The sequence below is a fragment of the Typopeltis vanoorti genome, chromosome 7, assembly GCF_054136105.1.
Source record: "Typopeltis vanoorti isolate ZY-2024b chromosome 7, IOZ_Tvanoo_1.0, whole genome shotgun sequence".
NCBI lineage: Eukaryota > Metazoa > Arthropoda > Arachnida > Uropygi > Thelyphonidae > Typopeltis > Typopeltis vanoorti.
The window spans coordinates 90,871,054-90,896,469 of record NC_143555.1 but is presented as its reverse complement, the minus strand read 5'-3'; the positions used below and the strand labels follow the sequence as shown (position 1 = coordinate 90,896,469).

Here is a 25,416-nt window from a genome sequence, read left to right as displayed (position 1 = left end):
ATATGATGTGATGTTTTGGCAATCTTTGCAATATCCCCTTTAAACTTAAGTTCTCTGTCCACAATAACTCCCAAGTCTCTTGTCTCGTCAACTTCCTGCAGTTCAGTTCCGTTAATATAGTAAACAGCATGCGATGTCATCCTCCCGAAGTGCATGACCTTACACTTAGCTACGTTGAACTGACAGCCATTTACCCCAGTCAATACCGTCAGCCTATTTAAGTCATCCCGTAAAATATCCACATCATTTGAATTGATTATCGCTCTTCCCAATTTTGCATCATCAGCAAACAAGTGGATATTTCCATTCAAGGTATTTCCAATATCATTGATGTACAAATTAAATAATAGAGGACCAAGAACTGAGCCCTGAGGTACACCACTAGTCACTTGCCTCTTCCTGGACTCAGCTCCTCCGTAAACCACTCTTTGATATCTGTCTGCCAGCCATCCTTTAATCCAAATCACCATCTTCGGATCCAAACCCATTTGCTCTAATTTATGTAACAGAGTTCCATGTGGAATCTTGTCAAAAGCCTTTGGAAAGTCAAGCAGTATCACTGAGTAAGGATTTCCTTTATCCAACTCCACTGTTACTTTATTATAGAAAGTAGGCAAATTACTTAGGCAAGACCTACCCATCACAAAACCATGTTGCCCCTTATAAAGTATAATTTTGTTGTCCTCCCAGTCCTGAATTCTAATTTTAACCAATTTCTCCAAAATCTTAACCACTACTCCAGATATACTGATTGGTCTATAATTTGCAACCTCAGTCTTAGAGCCTCCCTTGTGCAATGGAACTACTTTCTCCTCTTTCCACTCTATTGGCACTTTACCAAAACTGCGGCTTAAATTAAACATTCTGGTTAGAGGAGTTGCTAATTCTCTTGCACATTCTCGTAACACATGGGCTGATATGCCATCTAACCCAATGGCAGTGTTAGCATTAAGGTTCTTTAATATATTAAGCACCTCAATTTCATCTATCTCTATACTCTCAGCAGTCAATGGCACATCTGACACTGCACTATCATTATGAAGATGGTACACTTTTGCGAAATAATCACTAAGCAACTCAACTATTTGATTAGCTTCAGTAATTTCCCTACCATCAACACTTTTTAAAGTAATCTTTCCATTGAAAAATCTTCCTTTTACTAGCCACATAGCGAAAGAACCCTTTAGGGTTTCTTTTGGATTCATCAGCTAGCTTCTTCTCATAATTAGCTTTGGCTTTCCTTACCATACAGGTTACTCTCTTTGCCTGTACCTTATATTGCTCATTGGAACGCTCATCACCTTTTTCTTTATACGCCCTATACAACCTTTTCTTTATCTGCAACTCCTGTTTAATAGTATTATTCATCCATTTTACTCCTACTTGATTTCTCCTTCTGACTCTGGGAATACAGTCTGATACAGCTTTCTTCAAATACTCCTTGAGAATCTCCCACGCACCATCAACATCTCTCCCCTTGAATTTCTCATGCCATAGTACAGCAAAAAGCTGACTTCTCAGCTTGCCATAATCACCAGCCTTGTAATTCCACATATACCCATTCTTAATAGAATATTCAGCACGTCTTTCAATCTCCCAGGTCAAGACCACATGATCGCTTTCCCCAAGTGGAGACATTGTAACTAAATTACTTATTGATATGTTCTCCGATGTTATGACCAGATCTAACACTCTAGCTAGAATCTCTTGTCCCTTCCATCACATGCTGTCTCAGGTAATTATCTCTTAACAACTGTATAAACTCCATTTCCTTTGTTCCTTGTGATCATTCCCCCCCCCAATCTATGTCCCCAAAGTTAAAATCCCCCATAATAATTACTTGACCTTCACTCATCGTGCTAATTTGCCAATACATGCTATCTACATTCTCCCTTGGATTATAGCAACAACCAATTACATATTTCGCCTTGTTAATCTCTATCTCACACCAAACTGCCTCAAATGAACTGCCCTCTACATACCTGTCACAGTGAGGTACTTCTATCTTTTTTGACTTTAATGTTTCGTCTATCATTAATAAAACTCCTCCCCCATTCTGTCATCTCTGTCCTGCGTGAAAATACTGTACCCCTTACATTCAATCCCAATAACTATATCATTCTTGGTTAACCAAGTTTCGCTAATTCCTATAATTTTTGGCCATGTTGTACTAAGTAATGACAAAAATTCTTCACACTTATTCCTAATACTTCGAGCATTAGTATACATAAACTGCAATACTCCCTTCCTCCCATAATCTTCATGTGTGCGAATTACCCCACTCTGTATACTGTTAACATTCTGCGAACAATTAATCCCAATTTCACAGCGATTAATGACCTTAGTACTATTTACAGCTGACTCTATCACCTGCCACCCTAGCAAACCCCATTTCCCTGTTTATGACCCTTTACTCTGTCCTTTATCAATAAATGTTCTAAATGCCAAGCTCCTAATCCATTTAAGTGCAAACCATCTCTCTTAAAATACTCCTTCCTTTTATCAAACTCATCCCATACATTCATAAAATTAATATTCAGTTTCATTTCTTTGCAAAACCTTTTACACAATCTTGACACCATTCCATTTACTATAATTGCTCTTCTGTTCATTTCATCACAATCAAATCGTGGTAGCACACTCATGATCTTTCCACTCTCACTCTTTGCATTCATTGCTATCATTAAATCCTTCAAATCCCGTCTTAGAGAAAATATTTCGCTACGTAGATCATTCGTCCCTATAACTGCAATAACCTCACTCACTCTATCTTTCTGCAATTTCACAGCCCCAGTTATATCCTTAATCTTTGACCCTGGATAACACGCTTTAATTACTCTACCATCCTTCACACCCTTAATTATAGAATTCCCATACAGCACAACATATTTTTTGCTTCTTCTTAACTTGACATTGTTTACTCCCACTGATACTTGTTTTTGTTCCTGAACCTCTCTCACATTCTTTAGGATATAACTCAGCAATATGTGTGCATCTATTTGTGCACTATTTATTCCATGCACATATTCACTTCTGTCATTCTCATATTTTGTCATTCTTAATTCCCCCATACTTCCTATTCCATAAAAAACATTATAATATATTGGAATTCTAAAAGATAGATTATACAATTTGGTCCGATCAAAATTATAAAATATATTACAGTCATTTACAAATGTCCATTCATTTGTTTCAGGAGAACTTGCACAACACAGTCTACTCCGCATGCTTCTATCAGATACATTGGGATATGGCTGTATAAAACATGTATGTTCCCTATGTGACTGATGGTAGCTAACTGCGAAGTCTTGATGATCACTTAAACTTGGGATATTAGTCAAACCAGATGTATCATCATATATTACATTAAAACTTCTGCAATCATACGAGTCAATTAATACAGGCAAAACATTTGATATATTAGAAGATGTGGAATGGACTGCACAATCTTTCGTTTCTACCTTGACATCAGATTCAAGAACGGATACTATAGAAACACAAGATGATAAAGATATTAAGTAATCTGGATTGATATCCCCAGCAACCACAGAAGAAATGGCTGACTCAGATGACATACCCAAGATTGTGACTGGCAGGTGAGAATCAATCGTAGCACCAGAAACCGACAACACACTGCCATGCACACTTTCTATCTGTTTTTGATTTACGGTTCTTCTGTTAATAGTGCTCCATTCCATCTTTGATGACATTAATCTTGTGCTTTAGATCACAAACTAAACGAAATATCCTTTTATAGTTGTGCCTCCTCATCTGGAACTCTATCTCTTCACAATTATTAGTATAAAACTTTTCTATGTAATCTCTTCAGTCGCTGTGTCTGATTTTCCAACCACCTTCTTTCGATTAGCTCCCATGTTGAATCTGATATCCACAGGTTTCTTGGTCTTCTTGTTGAACAAATACTTCTTGGCTGTATCCTATATTATAACCTTGACCCCTTCCCAAAGCATTTCCGGTGAGTTCTTACTAGTCTCCAAAAAATCATCCAACCAAGTTGATGTTTCTTCTGTGAAACCACTAGGACCTGAAAAGTTTCATAGTCTTAGTCTTACTTTGGCTCATACTAGCAAATGGTCTATACCACAATCTGCTCCAGGAGAAGTATGCACATCAGAGATGCTTGTCTTCCACTGTTGGAGAGAAAGGATGTACTCGTAATCCATCTGGTGCCTTGACCTATCAATGTTAGATGACCAAGTATAGGTCCATCATGGGTATTTCTGGAAGCAGGTATTGGTAATCATTAATCTGTTAGCATGGCAAATTCCAACAGTCTTTCACCACATGCCACACTCAGGTATAACTCTCATACTCTCCCAATTTTACATTAAAGTCTCCTAAGATGTAAAATACATCTCTCCATGGTAGGCAGTCCAAAACAGCGTGCATCTCATGCTGCATCAATTGCCACACAGAGTAATCAGATTCGCATTCATGGCTTAGGGAAAGGGTCTTGTTCAAGAAGTATATTGCAGTCTCCAACAAAAGTCGGTGATATTGTGAATGAGGAATACATAAGGTATAGGATTAATCTTTCTTGTTTCATAGAATTCCACCCTCTCTTCATTGGGCCTATCTGTGTGGAGTGCATAAACTACAAACTATCACGGTTGAGACATGAGTAGAATGAGCCTTGTCTGCATGGTTAGCCTAGTGGTTATGCGCTTTGCAACCATATGTCTGGGGAAGGAGTGCCCTAGGTTCGATTCCTGTCGACGACGTGAGGAGCTTAAGGATCGTTCTCAGCCATTGTCAAGTTAGCCAGTCTTGAGTGTGGACAGCAGGGTTTCCCCCTAGTTTATATGGGATTTTTCATCCCACAAGCAGTCAAACCCGACCCATCAACACACAGGTTAAAGTAATCCCTCATACCAATCCTAAGGTGCAGTTGAGGAATGGGAGAACCCCACACGAATAAAAAAATGAGCTTTATGTCTAATACAAAGTATCCTGTGGCTAATGGAGTTATAACCAAGAAGGGTTCTTGCTTGAACTGTCTTCAGTATCACAGCTACTTCATGATTCTTTGAGTCACCTCATGAATAAGCAAATAGCTCACCATCCTGTCTTTTGAAGTGACCTCCATCCATCTGGTCTCTGTAATTCCTAGGATGTCAATTTTAACCTCTCCATCTCTTTACAGGGCTAGGGATGAATCTTTACAGACAATATCAAGAATACCCATCTGTACACCCAAACGTTACATGTGCCTATATAAAATTCCCTCTCTAAGATTAATCCCATACCTTATGTATTCCTCGTTCACAATATCACTGACTTTTGTTGGAGACTCTAATATACGTTTCAAACAGGACCCTCTGTCTAATCCCTGAAGGAGGCTCTGATTATTCTGCGTGACAATCGATGCAGCATGAGATGTATTATAAGGTACAACCATATAGCATTTTGGGGTGAAGTCACTGCAAGAAAAAAAAGTGGTATGGTTGAAAGGGCCCTTTCCACATATCAGGGAAGTTTTATTCCCCAGTTCATTCCACGTTGGCCAGGTGGGTTTGGACTCCTGCTAACTAAGTGAAGCAAACTCCCACTTCTAAGACAAAATGAAATGGCAAAATAGGAAAGATTCACCCCTATCCCTAGAATACTCTAATAGCATTGGGGGGGGGGGGACCGGTCTACAGATAATAAAATGTATGTTACATGAAGTAAGGTATAGTCCAGCATCAGGTACCTCCTGAACTCATTAAAGTGAGTCCTTGAGGTAAACTCTGCTTTAGAGAATATGGAACTTTTACAAGCCACTTCCCGCTTACTGGAAGCATCAAGTGGCTTAAAATAGTTCCATATTTGGTCTCTTACACCAGACGATTGAAATCTATTTTCCACCTAGAAGATATGATGGATGTCTATAAGCTTCTGAAAAGATGTTATAGGATACTGGTTGATGAAATTTTTTGATGTGGAAGGTGGGGTGACAGGAAAGCATCCATGGAAGTTAAATTCGTGTAGAATTAAGAAATTGAGGAGAGCTAGGTTTTACTCCCACAGAACTGTAAGTGAGTGAGTACAGTAGTTTAACTCTTGAGAAGATATCTGGTGTAAGAGAAGTATGGCCTCCCTTGATGAATCTTTGTTTTCCTGGAGCTCTTTGATAACAAATTATAGTTCGACTATATATACCGGGTGATTATAAAATAATGTCAAGTGTTCAGAGCCCTCTAGCGAGTGATGTATTGGACGAAACACACGAATATTCGGTAGACGTATACAGTGGAACATGGGTATTCGATTTAACGAAAAAAGAATACTACCAAAAGTCGCCAACAGGGAAAATTTTGGCGCTGTTTACCGAATAAAATGCATTAATTTGCATTATCGCTTTTCTTGTGAGCGATCATGCGATAAAAGGAAAGCCTGTGAGATTTCTTATCATTCGTAGACGAACTGCTTTTCGATGCTTCTTACCTTACGGGAGCGTGCTTTGTTAGTCAAACTCTATTATCAGTAGAACAATAATACCAGTGCTTCTCTTCGTGATTTTCGGCGTATGAAAAATTTACGCAAAAGGACCGATTAGCATAACAAACTTACGAAACTGATTCGACGATTTGAAACTACTGGAACTCTAGCAGTGCAGGTAGGTAGGGGACACAAACCAATCAGTCACTGGCAAGTTGAACAAGTTGCAACTGCTATTGTGGAACAGGAGATGACGAATGTGCAGAGTACCAGCTGTGCACGAGCAATATCCTGGCAAACGGATATCGCATACACAACGGTGTGGAAAATCCTACATCAGATGTTGAAGTTTTACCCCTATAAAATCAGTCATGTTCAAGAATTACGCCCTGGTGATGCAACCACACGAATCGACTTATCTTTGAGATTCTTAGCACGCATGGAAGTGGATGATGCATAGCCGTGAGGGATTTTATGGAGTGACGAAGCCCACTTTTATTTGAACGGCGATATTAACGCACACAACTGTCGCATTTGAGCTGTAACTAATCCGCACATGTGTCTGCAGATGCCTATCCACTCGCCCAAAGTCACAGTGTGGTGCAGATTTACGGCGCCTTTTATCATCGGTCCATATTTTTACGAGGAAAATCACCAAAATGGACCAGTGACCCGTTCCGTGAATGCTAATAGGTATGACAATACGCTATAGAACTTTGTGGTCCACAACTGCAGCAAAGAGGATGTCTCGATTCGACCATATTCATGCAGGATGGTGCACCACCCCACATCGGACTTCAAGTACAGCGTGTTTTGTGACAACATTTCTCTGAAGAAGAATCATTAGTCCTGCATTTCCCACGCCATGGCCACCGAGATCGCCTGATCTCAATCCTTGTGACTTTTGGCTGCGGAGATTTCTTAAAAGCATTGTGTATCTAGGACATGTACCCGATATTCCAACTTTGAAAGATCGAATAACGTTACACGTGAGACAAATCAATTCCGATATCTTGCGAGCCACTATGGAAAATGTCGTGCACTGTATGCAGTTCCTGGAACATCAGAATGGTGGTCATATTGAACCTCATTTGTAATTACCAATAAACGTCATGAAATTGATGTGTGCAGTCTCTCATTTGCCATTTAGTCATTCATTAATCACACTTACTAAAATTAATTTGGCAGTGCCAAAACTTCCCCTGTTGACGACTTTTGTTTCGTCCAATACATTACTCGCTAGAGGGCTCTGAACACTTGACGTTATTTTATAATCACCCGGTATATAAAACTGATGCAGTCATGCTACTGATACCACCTAATGCGACATGCCCGTAATAAATATTTTTTGTAATTATTGTAATAAATAGTTAGTGGTATATAGTGGTGTGTATATATATATATATAATATGATATCTTTTATCTCGTTGACGTTATTGTTTCTTATCGATAATGTCGATGCTGCGACATTGTAATATCTTTATCTTTATTTTTTTAATTACTTTAATTACTTATTTACAGTTATATTGTTATATGATTACTTATCTATATATAACTCAAATGTTGTATTTTCGTTGCTCCTAATATATCCCTTTATCTCTTTACCCTATATCGACTTCTAATTCCTCATAGGGGTTTTTCTATAGACTTAATCTTACTCCCGGTTTACTCCCTTTTTGTCCTATTCTAAAGTACTCCCCCTTGTGCCTGAGATCTCTAGATATTTATTCCAATTTCAAGACTGCGCCTCAAAAGTTCCCCTTAAGACACAAGAAAGCATTAATACCCTAGTTGAACAGAGAACTTATTCATATCTTAACTTAGGCACGGTTTGCAGTCATGCCTAAATTTCTATATTGAACTCAAATAACCAATAACTTCCGGGTTCCCACCTTACAGGTCCGAATAAGCTTTATTTGGAATCAGTGCATTGCAAAAAGATTAAACTGAGACAGAATCATTATGTATTAATAAACAATCAAAATTTAATTACTACTCAGATAGTTATATACAATACATGAAATTAATAATTCATTCACATTAGAAATTCTTAGTCTTGAGTATATTCTCAGGTATGATCTTTAATAAACTCTCTCAAGCCATCTCAATTAAATCTCAATTGGTACATTTCATATCACAAATTTTTCAAAGACTTTTCACATATGACAAGTAAATCATCTGCAAATAATAATCATAATTAGCCTTTACACATGCACCATGCATACATTATATAGCTCTTAGATTCTCTCTCTCTAACTTAAGAACTTAGTTATGAGACTGGTGATCACATTAGCATAATTTCATCCTCTCTAGATTAAACATTCCTATTATTTACATCAAGCATTTTAGATTGACACATACAATTATTAAAAGAGAATTCAATTAACCCAATTACTTCCTAGGGAATTCAACTACACTTATGTTTAGCTTATCAATCATTTATACTGATCTATAATTCATGCATGTTAAACCTCTATTTTTTTCTATACCAAACAGTTTTTTAAGGGAATTGTCTTAATTCGCACACATAAAAGAAATGAACATACTTACTCACGTGAGTCTTTGACTATCTTGCACACATCTTCCCTCCTTGTTCCATTTACTTTCTACCGGTACTTCAGGGGTCTCTTCTCCGTCCCGTATTTTCTTCTTTTCCTTGATGGGAGTTTCAGGGCACTGTCGAGGGATCGCGTCCGCCAACGGGATACTGGATAGGTTTTTCCCGGCGTCTGGAACTGACCTGCGAGAAACTGCGTAGGTCGGTGGGCATGCACGTACTCAAACAGAGCAGCAAGGCTTGGACCAATACGGCAAGATTTTCCCTTAGACTGTAACCTCCGGTTTATCCTTGGCTTCGGACTGGAAACTCCCTTCGTGGACAGAATCCCGTCTCTCCCTTCCGGAACTAATCGGCACTTTTTGTGGACAATCACGCAAGATGAAAACAGGAAGCCCCTCTCAACAAAATTCCAAGCCTTATATATCTCATTGCCCCTGCACTTTTCTTCGAGGTCATCGGACCCAAAATGTTCCCGTGCATGTCTTCCGCATAGTCTTCCACAAATCTTATTCTTCCCCTTTTGTGTCCTTAATCCGTCTGTGGCCTACGGGACTTTCCGTTTGATGCCAGCCACGCCGTTTCAATACTTACCTTGAAGGTCACCTGCTACAGGACTTATAAACACTTTTCAAAAGAAACTGCCGACTTATAGACATTACCCTTGGTTTCAAACATCCTACTTCTATTTTTAAAACAATGAGTGAGTCAATTCCCTTTGGGCTTATTTTGGTGTTTATACAAAATTTAAACATAGGGAGCATAGATATATTTTATACAAGGTGTTTAAGGTGTGTTCTTACAGTAAAAGTCGATGTATTAGAGGTATTATTATTTCTTGTAACATCGAGTTTTTACAATGCTACATGCTCGAATTTTCGGCACTGCCGTTAGTGTTGTTTTAAACCGATATTTCAACTTTTGAAATAGTTTCCAGTGTCAACCAGTCTAATATTTTATCCTTACAGTCTTTTTTTCTTTTCTTTTTTTTCCCCTCAAATGTTGCATGTGTATGGTAGAAAACTGAGTCGTTTCTATAAAAAAGAACTTCAGCATAGACAACAAAAACTCCCCAGAATATGAATATGATGCTCATATTCCTGAGAACTATGATGAGAGATGATAGTGAATAGTGTCTATTTAGCAGCTCGCATACCTAGATTTGTATGATTTCAAGAGTATATTTCGTGATTCCATACGTTTATACAACTGTTTTTCAAAAGGTCTACAAGTATATTAACATTAAGGTCTGTACCATGAAAGTCGAAACGACATATTAGTTGTGTAAATAATGTTTGGCTTGTTTCAAAGTCTCTTCCAGAGACTATGAAGTGTTTAATGTTATGGCATAAACTTTCACAACTGTGAATGCCCTGAACTTGAGAGATATCACTGATGTGGAATAAGAAAGATTCACAACCACTTTTCACTCTTCAGTCTTCATTATTTTATGCGGGTCTGCCAAGTTGATTGTATGGAGGAATAGTAATCCAGGTTCCACAGGTTTTCTGGTTATCCATATCTACAATATTTTTCAATCCCTAAATCCAGATTCCATCTTTTGATAAATTCTCTGCATTCCAATATGACTCTCTCTCTCTCTCTCTCTCTCTCTCTCTCTCTCTCTCCATGCTGTATGTTCACAGTAGTTAGTTCTCCTAACTACTCTGAACTGCTAACTGATGAAGTGTCATCAGTTAGCAGTCTTGTAATATCCCCATTTTGTAATTACATCAGCTACATCTTGTATGCTCTAATATACCACAGTCGCACGAACTGATCCATGAACTGATTTAAACACCTCCCGTTTTTAACTCTAAGCTGTTTTCCATTTCCAGTACTGTAAAGTAATTAAGTGTGCTTTGCCTTGATGCTTGAATGTGCCATAGCTTGTAACTGACTGGCACACTGAGAAAAAATAGATGTATCCATTTTTGACCCAGTATATATATATAAAGTACCTCTTTCTAGAATAGGCTTATGGTCCATATTAAATTTATTCGGTGTAATTGGCTATCACCACAGTATATGAATTGAAAATAATGCAGCTATAACAGTAAGAAAGAAATCTTGCCAACGCCGCACAGATAATCATACACTTTGGCAGGAAGATTTGTTTCCCCGTTTATATTCTTTGTTTTTGTAATATAGCTGCTTTGTGATTCAAGGTCCAAAGAATAACTTTGCATTAAGTGCAGTGCATGCATTCGTTTCAACAAATACGAGGTGTGACAATTTAATTCCCGGAACGGCCGCGTAGTGTGGCCCGTGTGGCGATTTGGTTGGAGTCACGTGAGTAAATCTGATAATGTTGGAGTCTTGACAAGTAACAGACTGATTTGGAGAAAAATTGTAGATAGGAAGTTAGTAATGATGTCAATTTTTCATGTAGTACTATCATATCCTGCATATATATATTAGGAATTTGATGGTGTAAACTTTGGCATAAAAATGTGTGATCGAAATTTGGAGCAGAGCGTTAACATCGAATTTTGTGTGAAAACCGGCAAAACAGCTATTGAAACGTTGGAGCTCTTGAAAGTGGCATATGGTGTGGATGCTCTGAAAAAAAGTCAAGTGTTTTTGAGTGATATAAAAGATTCAAAGGTGGACGAGAAGATGTGAACGACGACCCGAAGATTAAATTATCCTGCTTATTCACCCGACTTAGTTCCCTGTGATTTCTGGCTGCTTTCAAAATTAAAGCCTGCGCTAAAAGGACGAAGATTTTCTGACATTGCTGATACCCAGCATAATGTGATAAAGGATAAATTATTCCGGAAGAAGAGTTCCAGACCTGTTTCCAAAAATGAGAACACCGTCTAAACCAGTGTATAAATACACAAGGAGACTACTTTGAAGACGACAGTAGCCACTAATGGATAGTTCTGAACGTACTTTTTTTACAGGTGCATTCCGGGAATTAAATTGTCCCACCTCGTATATTAAAGTGTTTGGACTAGTTCTCACCAATGGCTGTTTAAAATAATATAATGCATGGAGAAATAATCCGTTTCTGGACTGCTGTGCGCTCTCGAAAAGTTGAGGTTATTACCTTTATTAATTTCAAGACTTCAGAGTGGAAACTCTGTCCATTAAAACGATTTCCACTATTGTTTATATCACAAAGAACCTTCAGTTATCAGATTATAAAAAAAAATCCGCAATATATTATAGAGATTGTAGGATTTGGAGAAATATCTATGAATTCCTGACAGTAGGCGAAGCACCGCTTTTAGGACACCAAGAAAAAAAATTGCTTCACACTAGTTCATATGAAACAAATCCAAATCGCATCCTAGAAAATTTTTATGATAAAACAGGTGTAATTTTGAAGTTGGTGTTATTCTTTAATCACGGTTCTTTAAAGAGCCAGAGATATCAGCAAGTCATATCTGTTCTGCAAGAGAAAAAGAAAACGAAGAGTTTTGGTGGAGTACTTTTCATTGGACTCACACCATTTCAGACAATTTAAATCTGTTAGAGTTTTACTCCATGAGACAGCGGCACTTGTTTGCCCTAATCTCTCCCTGAAAGTGTTTGATTCGCTGATGGCTTGAGGTCAGAGACAAGGAAGGCACTCGTCGAATGGATGATGCTGCATTCAAAATGTTCAATGGAATTCAAATCAGGAAAATTAGGCGGCCGGGGGAGCATACGAATGCTTGAATGTACTTCTCTTCGAACCATGCTTGGACGTTGTCTGATCGGAAGAGTCTAGAACAATGTTTCTCAAACTGTGGTCTACGACGATAGGACAGGTGGTCCGCAGGCAGACTTAAATTAAATAAATAAATATATATTTTAATTATCCAAACAAAACGAATTAAATTGAATAAGTAAGTAAAAATTATTGAAATAAAATGAATACTTAAAAAAAGCCAACAAATAGCGGCAGAATGGCGAATAATAAAAGAGGGGTTAAGTGAACAACAATATGGTTTATTGCTTCTGCTTTCCCTTGCTGTTTTCTCAGATTTGAAGTATATTTCAACCAATTGTTTGTTGTTTATTGATTTTTATTATTGAAGGTTTTCCTCTTTCAATCAAGTCTCAGTATATCTTCAGAGGTGCTAAGTGATACTTGGACAAAGTGTGTCGTGAGTTAACCCCAGTATTTATATATTTTTCGGAAATGTTTTTCAATAATGGAAAAGTGGATTTGAACTAGGACTTTGAAAAGAAAAGCAAATGAAACAGGTGATGCTAACCCTAATTGTGATACATGTGTTGTAACGGCGAGTAAATCTGATACTATTAAAGTAGAAGAAACAAGCAGTTCAAAGAAAAAGTACAATAGGAAATATAACAGTTCATATTTGGAATTAGGGTTGGTGTGGAGATGAAAGTGAACAGAAACCTCAGTGTGTTTTGTGTTATGAAGTGTTTATTATTATTATTATTATTATTATTATTATTATTATTATTATTATTATTATTATTATTATTATTATTATTATTATTATTATTATTATTTGACACCTCCAGGGAGTTCAAAGACTCATCAAGGGAGAGTGTGCGAACAGCATCGAACGATGAGCCATTAGTAGCAGAGGCTCTACCAATACCAACCTTATATTTGGAATTCAGGTTGGTGTGGAGATGAAAGTGAACAGAAACCTCAATGTGTTTTGTGTTATGAAGTGTTGTCGAACGAGTGCATGAAACCTCAGAAACTCTGACGACATTTAGAAACTAAACGTTGTGATGTGAAAAATAAGCCAATTAAATTATTATAGCGACGCCTAGGGACATTAAATCATGGGACAGATATAATTTCGGCCTGGTTCGATTAATAGCAAGGCACTGAAGGCATCCTAAGTTTGCACATAGCGAAAACAGGGAGACCTCACTCTCTCGTGGAAAATTTATTACTTCCAGCTATAAAAGATGTGATAAAAACTATGTTTTGGCAATAAGTGACTAAAAGATGTTGATTTGAGTCCTCTTTCAAATGATTGTCGGTCGCAGAATTAATGATATGGCAGGTGACATAGAATCTCAGTTAATGGAAAGCGTTAAGAAGAATATGGTTTTCGCCGGGATTCGCCGCTAGAGGGACTCGTGGTCTGTAGTGTTTGTTGAGAGCTCCTGATAAGGTAAGTGTTATTTTAGTAATTATATGAAGAGCCTTAGTGTTATTTTAAGTTATCATTGACAATTTTGCTGGAATATTACGTGGTTTTGTTTGCTTTTCGTATCTTAGTGTGTCTGTTTTTGGTGTTTCAATTATTAATTTGATAAAATACAATAGAAGCGCGCAAATGGCTTCGGTAAGAAGGGAAATGGTAGCTAGTAATACTGGTTTTCGTCATCTTTGTTCCATAACGGTAACATAAAGGAGATTTCAGTGTACTACCTGCGAAAGGTATGCGTTGCGGAGAGCGGTTGGAGTATGTAGGAGTATGTCTGTAGAAAATGTAAGGAAAATGAGGAGTTAAAGTGTATTTCAGGTCGCGAGTATTTTTGTCAAATCTCAGAATGTAGAAAATAGCGATATGGTAAGAAATTGGGAGGTTGTACCAGAGAGCTCTGAGGGCGTGAATGTAGAAAGTATGAATGAAGGTATTAATACAGAGCATATTAATGGTTTAATATATAATAAAAAGATGAGATAGATGCAATGAGTTAGATCGCGCTGTTGAGTGGAGCGATAGGTAGAGCAAAGCGGCAGCTGGAGCGTATGCACAAATGTCTACAGTGTGTACCAGCCAATAAAAAAGTATGAAAGGAAAAATAAGAGTATGATTGTGAATGTAAACAAAATGAAAGATCGAGTGCTGTACGGAGATTCGTTAGCACGAGGTGTGATGGTAGAGAATTTGACAAAATCGTACCAACCTGGTGCGACCATTAAGTACGTAAGTGAGTCTATTAGGGAGCAAAAGCACGTGAAAGAAGTTATAGTGGTGGCAGGTACGAATGATTTGAAAGGAGATAAAATGGAAATGATAGAGGACCTAAATAAATTGTTTGAGGTAGCAAAAGAAAAGAGAGAGAGTTAGGATGATTAGTCTTTTTACCGTGGTATGAGAGTGAAGAGTTTAGCAGGAGGGCCATAATTGCAAATGACTTTATGCGTGGGTTATGTATGACGAGTGGTGTGGAATTTGTGGACGTGTGGAGTGAGTTCGACGGGCGAAAGGATCTATATAAGATGAATGATTTGCATTTGAATGGATTCGGTGTAAGGAGAATTGAAAAAGTGTTGTTGAATGAAGTGGATGTGCAGAATCAGGGAAACTCGATTTATTAATGGAGGGTAGATATGCAGACCTTAGGGAGGCAGTTGAGTGTATGAATGAGTATAATATGCCTGAGCGAATAAGGACAACAAATCAAAATGGGAGAGTTAGTGTAAGGCATCAAGGTAGGGATGGGGGCTAACGGGGGTCTGCAATTCATGTATACTAATGCTAGGAGTATTAGGAACAAGAAGGAAGAATTTTTGGCCTTGGTTGACACTTCCAAACCACAGGTTATTGGCATTAGTGAAACATGGCTGATTGAAGATGATATAGCTCGTGGGATTGAATGTGAAGGGTATAGTGTGTTCAGGAATGACAGAGAGAATTAAAATGGGGGGGAGTATTATTGATGATAGCTGATGAGCTGCAGCCAAGGAGAATAGAAGTTGAATTACAGGATAGAGAAAAGAGCACATTTGTGGCTAGCAGAAAACAAAATATACAATTGGGTGCTGCTAGAGACCAGGGGATGGAAAAGATGGTGGAGATAGTATGCATAAGTAAATAGAAGAAATGAGTGGAAGGAGGGTAATTATTATGGGAGATTTCAACTATGGTAGCATTGATTGGAGGAGGAGAGGACACATGTGAGGAAGGAATTGGGTTTTATGCAGTTATTAAGGGATAACTATCTGCGACAGCATGTAATGGAAAATACTAGGGGTTGGAGGGTACTTGACCTAGTAATTGCATCTGAGGATTTGGCTATAACGAATATGACCACATTGCCACCAATTGGTGAGAGTGATCATAGGGTCTTGACTTGGAGGTGGCTAAAGGTGTGGAATTTACAATTAAGAAAGGGTACATGTGGAATTATCGGACTGGTAAGTATGACAAGCTTAGGAGTTTCATTGGTTCAGTAGCATGGCATGTAAAACTGCAAGGGTAGATCTTGATAGTGCATGGGAGGTGATTAAGAAGATTTTACAGGAGGCAATAGCTGACTGTATACCTAGAGTCCGAATAATAAATCAAGTAGGGATTAAATGGATGAATAACACTATTAAGCTTGAGCTGAAAAAAAAGAAACACCTATGGAGGGAATTTAAGTAGAAAGGTGACCTGCAGGCACATGAACGGTATAAAGCCCAGGCCAGAAGGGTTGCGAGTGTGGTAAGAAAAGCAAAAGCGGATTATGAAAGAACATTAGCCATGCAGGCCAAAGAGAATCCCAAACAGTTTTTTCGATATGTGGCAAGTAAAAGAAAAAATGTATACGGCAGATTGATTTTAAAGAATGCCGATGTCAAGGAGGTAACCGAATCAGTCGATGTAGTAGAATTACTGAGTGAGCACTTTGCAAGAGTATATCATCCATGTGGTGGCATTGCAAAAATGGAAGAACAGATAGCTTATACGGGAATTGTAGTGAATGAAGTGGAGGTGAATAGTCTGTTACAAAACCTGAATGTTAACTCATCTGCGGGATTGGATGGTATACCAGCTCGTGTCGTACGAGAAGCGGCTAAAGAATTGTCAGTGCATTTGACCATTTTGTTTAATTTAAGTTTCGGGTTGGGTTAGTCCCAAAGGGGTGGAAAGAGGGGAAAAATAGTTCCACTGCATAAAGGAGGTTCCAAGACTGCTGTTGAAAATTACTGGCCGATCAGCATATCAGGAATTGTTGTCAAGAGGAAGAAAATAGTGAAGAGAAAAATACAAGATTGGATAGATGAAAATGGGATACTTTATGGGGGACAGCATGGTTTTGTGAAGGGTAGATCATGCCTCAGAAACTTGCTCACGTTCTCTAACACAGTGACGGCTGAACTGGATAAGGGTAACGGGTTTACAGTGATTCTACTGGACCTTGCTAAAGCCTTTGATAGGATACCACATGGAATTCTAATAAGTAAACTGCAGCATATGAGAATGGATATAGGGTTGGTGAGATGGATAGGAGGGTGGTTGATGGAGAGATATCAGAGAGTGGTTTATTCAGGAGTTGAGTCCAAAAGATGGTCTGCGACTAGCGGTGTGCAGCAGGGTTCTGTTCTTGGACCGCAACTGTTTCATTTGTTCATTAACGATATAGGAAAGTGTGCATCTGTTTGCAGATGATGCAAAGTTAGGTAGAGCAATAGTGAATGCTCAGGATGTCAAAATTTTGCAGGATGATTTGGATAGTTTGGAGGACTGGGCTAAGGAGAATGGATGTCAATTTAATGTGGAAAAATGTAAGGTTTTGCATTTTGGGGTGAAAATATTAGCAGCAGTATATCACATTGGTGGAGCTGTACTCCAGGAGATTTAGGCCAGGGATTTGGGAGTGTGGTGGATAGGGATTTGAAGTTTAGGGGACACATCGCAAAAGTGGCAAAATCAGCTTATCAAATCGCTTGGTTGCTAAAAAACAATTTCGCATATACTTTAACGAGCAGAGACAAACAGGTATTGTTCCTCTGTATCGAGCCTTGATAAGCCCCCCCCCCCCCTATCTAGACTACTGTGCCCAGATATGGGCGCAATGGTTTCTTCTCGATGCGGAGGAGGTGGAGAGGATCCAGAGACGAGTGACCAAGATAATAGCAGGACTATGGAATGAACCTTATGAGAACCGGTTGAAGATTTGTGGGCTGCAGAAATTGGTTGATAGGCAGAAAAGGGGTGATATGATTGAGTCATTAAAATTACTGAAGGTTTTCTATAAGATCAATTCAGAAGATATTTTGGAGAATAGGACTAGTAGTGGGAAGACTAGGGGCTATCCATGGAAGCTTGATACCAGTGTGGTTAGCAGGGGTGTTAGAGCTTGGTTTTTTTACTTGGAGAGTGGTAAATGAGTGGAATAAGCAGCCAGAATCTGTTGTGGGTGCCACGACTGTAAATGAGTTCAAGGAGAAGTATGATAGATAGTACTGTGTGAATGTTGAATAGTTGTTCTTGACATGATGTTGGGCCTCCTTCGATGAGTCTAAGGACTCCTTGGAGCTGCCCGTAATAATAATAATAATATATATATATTTTTAATTATTATTTCTCAGATAAATTACATACATTATATGAAGACAATTATGCATAACAAATACTTTCTCGTACATAAAGTTTTTTTTAATAATAATATTAATAATAACAATAACTGTTTACAACATATATTATTATAATATTCACAATGATGATTATTACAGATGTTTCTTTGCAATTTTACACTCTATATATACAATATCAATGGATATAATCACTCTATATTGCATACTTTTGTTACAGTTATTACACACATCACATACATTTGATTACATATGATACATTACTTACATTTGTTTACATATGATACTTACATTACATACATTGGTTTACATGTGATACGTACATTACATACATTTGTTTACATATAATACATACATTACATACTTTGGTTTACATATGATACATCTTGGATGAGAACTAATTTCTCTGCTTTCATCCTCGAAGCTTATATGTAAGCTTATCTGAGGATGACACCAGTTAGTTATTATTTATTGTTTTTTTTTTGCTGTGTTGGAAAGCTATGAAATCTATGATTGAGAAATTCGCGCGAACGCACGCACACCCACACACGAACGCGCACACACGCATCCCCCCTCCCCACACAATAACTTGGAATGTATTGATGCATTGCTGAACTGGAAGCCTGAACGAATATATTGTGTTTCATTACGTTTGTATGGTATTTTCAGTGCGTGTTTCTTGTTCATATTATGCCCTTAGAGCTCTTTTCAGGCTATTGTAGTTTGTAAGGTTTCTGTATTCAAAAGGTAATTTGTTTATCATGTCTGGGATGAAGAAGTTTCACGTGGCCTTTCCGTAGTGATTATTGTATTTATATGTGATATAATTAGTAGTCTGAGGTCTTGTTATACGGTATGTATTTCTAACTGTCCTGTAGTTGGCATCGAAATAATGTTTTAGCAAAGCTGCATAGTGACATAAATGTTTTGCTGTCAGTATTTTGTGTTCTGACATTGCAATGTATATAAAGTCGTTATTTTCTCTTTGTTCCCAAAAGATCAGTTTTATAATTTTGTACTGTAGCGACATTAATCTATTTAATTTGTAGGGTGCACAGAAAGCATACGTTGTTATAGCGTGTCTTAGTATATTTTGGCATTGTGCTTTGTATATTAGTATTTTTAGGCGTGTGGGAACTATGTATTTTAACCTGTAGAGTTTGCCACTTATTGTTCGGAGTTTGTTGTGTAGATCAGCGCTTCCCAAACTGTGGGCCGCTGCCCCCTTGGGGGCCGTAGTTTTTGTTGAGGGGGGGGCCATGAAATAATAAAAACAAATTTAAAAAGTTTTAAGACTAAGTAGATTTTTTTATTTTAAAAGAAAGGTATTTAACTTTTATTATTTATTATTTCTTTTTTGTTATTTTTTATATTTTAATGAAAAAATTCACACATTGGTGTTGGTTCACAAACTTTGCTTCTTGCATATTTCGGCGCTTAATGAATATTAGTAAATAGTGCTTATTCGTATGTTTCATTTCAAAGCAGTGGTTAATTGTATTTACCTTGAATGCTCTCCAGGGAAGCTATAAATCTTCCTGTCCCTTTTATCACAAGCGTTCGTAATCAGGGACTGTTGATATTGACTTTATATACATATCAAAACTCGTTTTATATTATCACTGTCATCCGAGCTAGTTTTCTGTTATCAATAAAAGTTTCGCATATACTTCACACTTGAAAAAAAAGCTTAAACAAGTTCATGTGGGGAGATAGTAATTCTCTTGCATCTTGCAGTGGTAAACAATATATCCTCTCTAACAGCCACTATACTGCAGAGGAAATAAAAACAAATACTTTTATTATGCCAGTGAATAAGGTATGAGGAGTCTGTGTAATATATTTCTCAACAAATAGTGCAATTAGAGACAACTGGGATAAAAACACACTAATAAATCAATCACATGTCCCCTCATACAGAAACTATGCTGTGTAGACTGAAACAAACCATATGTTGCATGGGCAAACACAGGATCTAACTAAAAACTATTGTTATTAATTAGATGTGTGTGAGTTCGATTTCCCAAGGCAGCAATAAAATTCAACCGAACGTGTTAAAATTCGCAAAAGTGTTAAAACTAAGTAATATATATATATATACATATATATATAATGAATGTTATGGCAGTTTCACACATGGAATTCAGTTGAAGAGAGTTAGCCTTTCAACTTAATTGTCAGCTATGCTTTTATCTTTCAGTTGCGCGATCTTTTGTTAATACCGCACCAATCATATGCACGTTTTAATAACCTGCCTTTGCTGTCTGTTTCGCGTTAGGCTTAATTACCGTAAAGGGAGAAAAGTCACAAAAGAGAAAAATGTTCTTGGTCCAGGGATTCTCTTATTCAGGTAATATTCACTAATTTCATGTTACCAGTCTGTGGTGTGCCAGTATCGGTAAGTGGTGATATTATTTGATCTATTCTACGTCAAAAAATTTAACCCTCAGATGGATAAGTGGCTGATAAAAAATATAAAAAATCCCCACGAACAATCAGAAGAAGCAGAAACAGACTCAAAAAAAAAAAAAAAAAAAAAGAACAGTATTTCATATTTTACCAGAACAGCCCGCATCGTCTTCAGAACCAAACGGTAAGAGGCAAAAAATGTAATGTATGCATTTGATTTTTGGAATATTCGCTGTGTATATTTTGTATTGAATATAAATATAATAAATATTATAATAATATATCTCTCTATTACGATTTTTTTCGAGGGGGGGGCCGTGAAATATTTTAATTTTTGCAAAGGGGTCCTGACATCCAGAAGTTTTGGAAGCATTGGTGTAGATGGTTTATGTGGCTATTCCAGTTCATATCTGCATCGAAGTAAATTCTAAGGTATCGTATTGTTTCAACCTGAGTGATTGTAGTGGTTTTGCTGTTCTGTGTGTTTTTTATGTTGGAATGTGGATGTTGGATGGTTATATATTTGTTATCAACTGGTTGCGTTAGTGGATTTCTGAATATCATCAATTTTGTCTTTTCTGAGTTTAGGTGTATGGAGTTTTTCGTGAGCCAGTCTATGATCAGATTTATGTCATGTTGCATATTTGTTTGGGCTATGCTTGTGTTATTGTGGATGGATATTATTGCTGTATCGTCTGCGTATTGGAATATCTTACCTTTGAGTGGTAGCTGATTAATGTCATGCTTGTAAATGTTGAATAGAGTTGGGTAGAGTACAGCTCCCTGTGGTACTCCACAGGTTACTGGTAGCTCTCTGCTTCGGCTTGATCCGATACGTGTGATATGCTTTCTATTTTGAAAAGGCCCGTCTATTCAACATGCCTCAACGTTTCTAACAAGGTTTGATGTGTGAGTGTATCGAATGCTTTAGTTAGATCAATAAAGACTACCATGGCAATTTTATTTTGTCTAAGGCGGTATTAATTACGTCTGCGAAGTCTTCCAAGAGAGATGTTGTTGTTCCCTTATTTTTCTGAAAACCATATTGTTTTGGGGATAATATGAAAGGTCTCTGTGTATGCTGTGAGTTTCTTCAGTATGATCCGCTCCATAATTTGATTGATAATTGGTAATGTTGCTATGGGTCTGTAATTGCTGATTAAATTTCTTTTTCCATGTTTGTATATGGGTGTGATTATGGCGGTCTTTAGCATACTTGGTATCTGTCCTGTTTTAAATATTTTTTTTTATTAATTTTAGTAGGATAGGACTTAAACTAGTTGCATGTTGCTTTATATCTTTAGGTCTTATACCATCAATTCCTGGGCCTTTGTTTGGTTTGATTTGATGTATTGCAGAGAGAAGTTCTGCTTCTTTTATGGTTAAGAACCATAATGTCTGTTTTGATTGTGGTCTAAGTGAAGGGTCACGTTTTGTGATTGGGGGAATATTTCTGTGCAGTTCTTGGATGGAGTCTGCAAAGTATTGGTTAAAGTCATTTGCTAGTTGTTGGATAGGTTTTGCGTCTTTTATGAAGCTGTGTTTTATGGTTTTGGAGGCGGTGGTGTTGGGAACACAATCTAGCATCTCATTGATCAGATGCCAGGTTTGTTTCATGTTGTTTTGTGCAGAGATTATTTTGTCTCTGTAGTAGCTTCTTTTTGCATTTCTGATTTGTGTTGTAAGACGATTCCATATTATCTTATATTCAGTTTTTAAAGCTGTGTTATTTGGATATCACTTTAATTCTTTCCATAATGCGTCCTTTCTGTGTATATCTAGGATTAAGTTTTGTGTTATCCAAGGATTTTGTGTTGTTTCTGAACGAATTCTGACTTTCTTTGTAGCTTTCTTATATATTTCCTCCAGTGTGAGTTTAATGTTGTTGTATAAGATATCTGCTGAATCTGATGACAGGTGTTCCCAGTCTGTTTTTCTTCTGTGTTTCGCTTTTCTTCTGTGGGTAATAATAATAATAATAATAATAATAATAATAAATAATTTTTTAAAAAAATAATTTTTTTTATTATTATTTCTCAGATAAATTATAGACATTATATGAAGACAATTATGCATAACAAATACTTTCTCGTACATAAAGTTTTTTTTTTAAATTATAATAATAACAATAACTGTTTACAACATATATTATTATAATATTCATAATGATGATTGTTACAGACGTTTCTTTGCAATTTTACACTCTATATATACAATATCAATGGACATAATCACTCTATTTTGCATACTTTTGTTACAGTTATTACATACATTACATACATTTGTTTACATATGATACTTACATTACATACATTGGTTTACATGTGATACGTACATTACATACATTTGTTTACATATAATACATACATTACATACTTTGGTTTACATGTGATACATCTTGGATGAGAACTAATTTCTCTGTTTTCATCCTCGAAGCTTATATGTAAGCTTATCTGAGGATGACACTAGTTAGTTATTATTTATTGTTTTTTTTTTTTTTTTGCTGTGTTGGGAAGCTACGAAATCTATGATTGAGAAATTCGTGCGCGTGCGCACACACACGCACACACACACGACAACTTGGAATGTATTGATGCGTCGCTGAACTGGAAGCCTGAACGAACATATTGTGTTCCATTAAGTTTGTATGATATTTTGGGTGCGTGTTTCTTGTTCATAGTGTGTCCTTAGAGCTATATAGTATGTCCTTAATGATGATGATGCGTTACAAATTGACGAGACTACTGATGTTACGAATGATGCGCAGTTAATTTGCTATTTAAGATATGCGCATGATAACAACAGTCATGACGATATTCTGTTTTGTAGAACTTTGTCATCCCGAACAACTGGAAAATAAATATTTAACAATCTCAATAATTACATAATACACAAAGGAATTTAGTGAAAAAAATGTATGGGCTTCTGTTCAGATGGAGCTCTTACCCTTACAGGCAAGCATAGTGGGGTTGTTTCTAAGGTCAAAGAAGTAGATCCGGATATAAATTGGGATACAAAGGAATGCCACCAGAATTTAAATCTGTGCTATACAACTGTAAAGCTAGTTAATTTTATTAAGGCTCGACCGTTAAAAAACAGGTTATTTTCCGTACTCTGCGATGCAATGGGCAGTGAATATATACAACTTTTGCTTCATTCATAAATTCGCTGGCTTTCCAGGGGCAAAGTACAAGGTTAACGTTTGTAAATGAATGTAATTCTGATTTTGCATCACGCCTTCTTGACGAAGTGTGGTTATCAACACTATCCTATCTTTCAGACATTTTTTCGAAATTAAATTTCGAAATACGCTAATCACTCGGCCATCCAGGCTGGCCGAGTGGTTAGCGTATCCGCTCTCCACCCAAAAGGCTGCGGGTTCGAATCCCTCCGTGGGCATGGATGTTTGTGTTGTCTGTAGAAATACTAGTGGCGGCGGCTGGCCGTAGATGACATTGGTGGATTGAATGGTTGAGACAGAGCTATAGAGCAGATGACCTCCCTCGATGAGAGTTTGGACTCCCTGGAGGTGTCAAATAATAATAATAAATGAACTAAACTCTCCCTTCAGGGAAATTCTTTAACTGTTCTTGATGCCTATGACAAAATAAAGACATTCGAGAAAAAACTAGTGTTATGGATTAGTTATGTAAAAGACAGACAATTTGCTCATTTTCCAACATTGGAATCCTTTTTAGTGGAAAATGATATTTTTGTTGATTCTGAGTTTCTGGAAAGGGTTTGTGACCACCTCAAAACTCTGAAACAGAATTTTCGAAACATATTTTCCAAATAACTTACGTAAGAAATTTCTGTGGATTCGCGATCCATTTCAGGTTTATAGTCACGAGAACGACCTTTCGTTATCGAAAAAAGAACAGTTAATTGAGCTTTCAAGTGACAGTGGGATTAAAATGCAATTCCGTGATCGTGGTTTGGCTCGATTCTGGATCTCGCCTTTAGTGAGAAATGAATTTCCCGAATTAGCTGAACAAGCATTGAAAATCGTCATGCAGTTTTCTACAACCTATCTTTGTGAGAAAAATTTTCATCGCTCCTTCAAATAAAACAAAATACAGAAATCGTCTTAGTGTGTGTGTGTGTCGATCTTCGACTGAAGTTGATCAATATTGAGCCAAAATATCCAGCAACTCTGCAAGGGCCGAGAAGCCCAACTATCTCATTAAAAGTAAGTAGTAAAATAATTATATCATATTATTTATTTGTTTTATAAAAATTAAAACTTTGTTTAATGATACATTTTAATCGATTACTTCCAATTTAATTAATTATGTTTCCATATGTATTCAAAACATGCTTTTAGATTTATTATGTTATAAATGGCACAGTTTTCCCCAAATGTTGGTAATCCCCCACATAAGATTTTTAAAGAAATTACATAACTTAGAATTGTTTTAGATGATTCGTAGAATTGTTTTAGGCATTTTACTGGTCCTTGGGTTTAGAAAGGTTGAGAAACGCTGGTCTAGAACCATCGGGCTACATGGTCACCATGAAGGGAAATTATCTGGTGCGAAACAATCCTCAGGTAAGAATTAGTCAATATGTATTCACTGGGGACAAGACAATCCGATGATGTCCATAAGAAGAAAAAAGGGGGAAAAAAACTTACCAGAATGCCGCCACCATACTCCTGTTTCCGACCACCATGCATTCTGGCTGGCTGGTAGCAGGCAGTGTGGTTATAATGTCTTGGTTCATGAGTGTATATAAGATATGCATCTTATATCTTATACATTGTGTTCATGAG

At 37.1% G+C, this 25,416-nt stretch overlaps 1 protein-coding gene across 1 annotated transcript in view; it reads right to left on the bottom strand.

Annotated features, from left to right (window-relative positions):
• LOC150104856 (protein ZBED8-like) overlaps positions 1 to 25,320 on the bottom strand; it is a 45,169-nt gene extending 19,849 nt beyond the window's left edge. Inside the window, exon 1 of the mRNA XM_090395080.1 lies at positions 25,279 to 25,320. Coding sequence (XP_090251206.1) covers positions 25,279 to 25,320 — 42 coding nt within the window. The remainder of the gene's footprint in view (positions 1 to 25,278) is intronic.
• Positions 25,321 to 25,416: the final 96 nt, after the last annotated feature.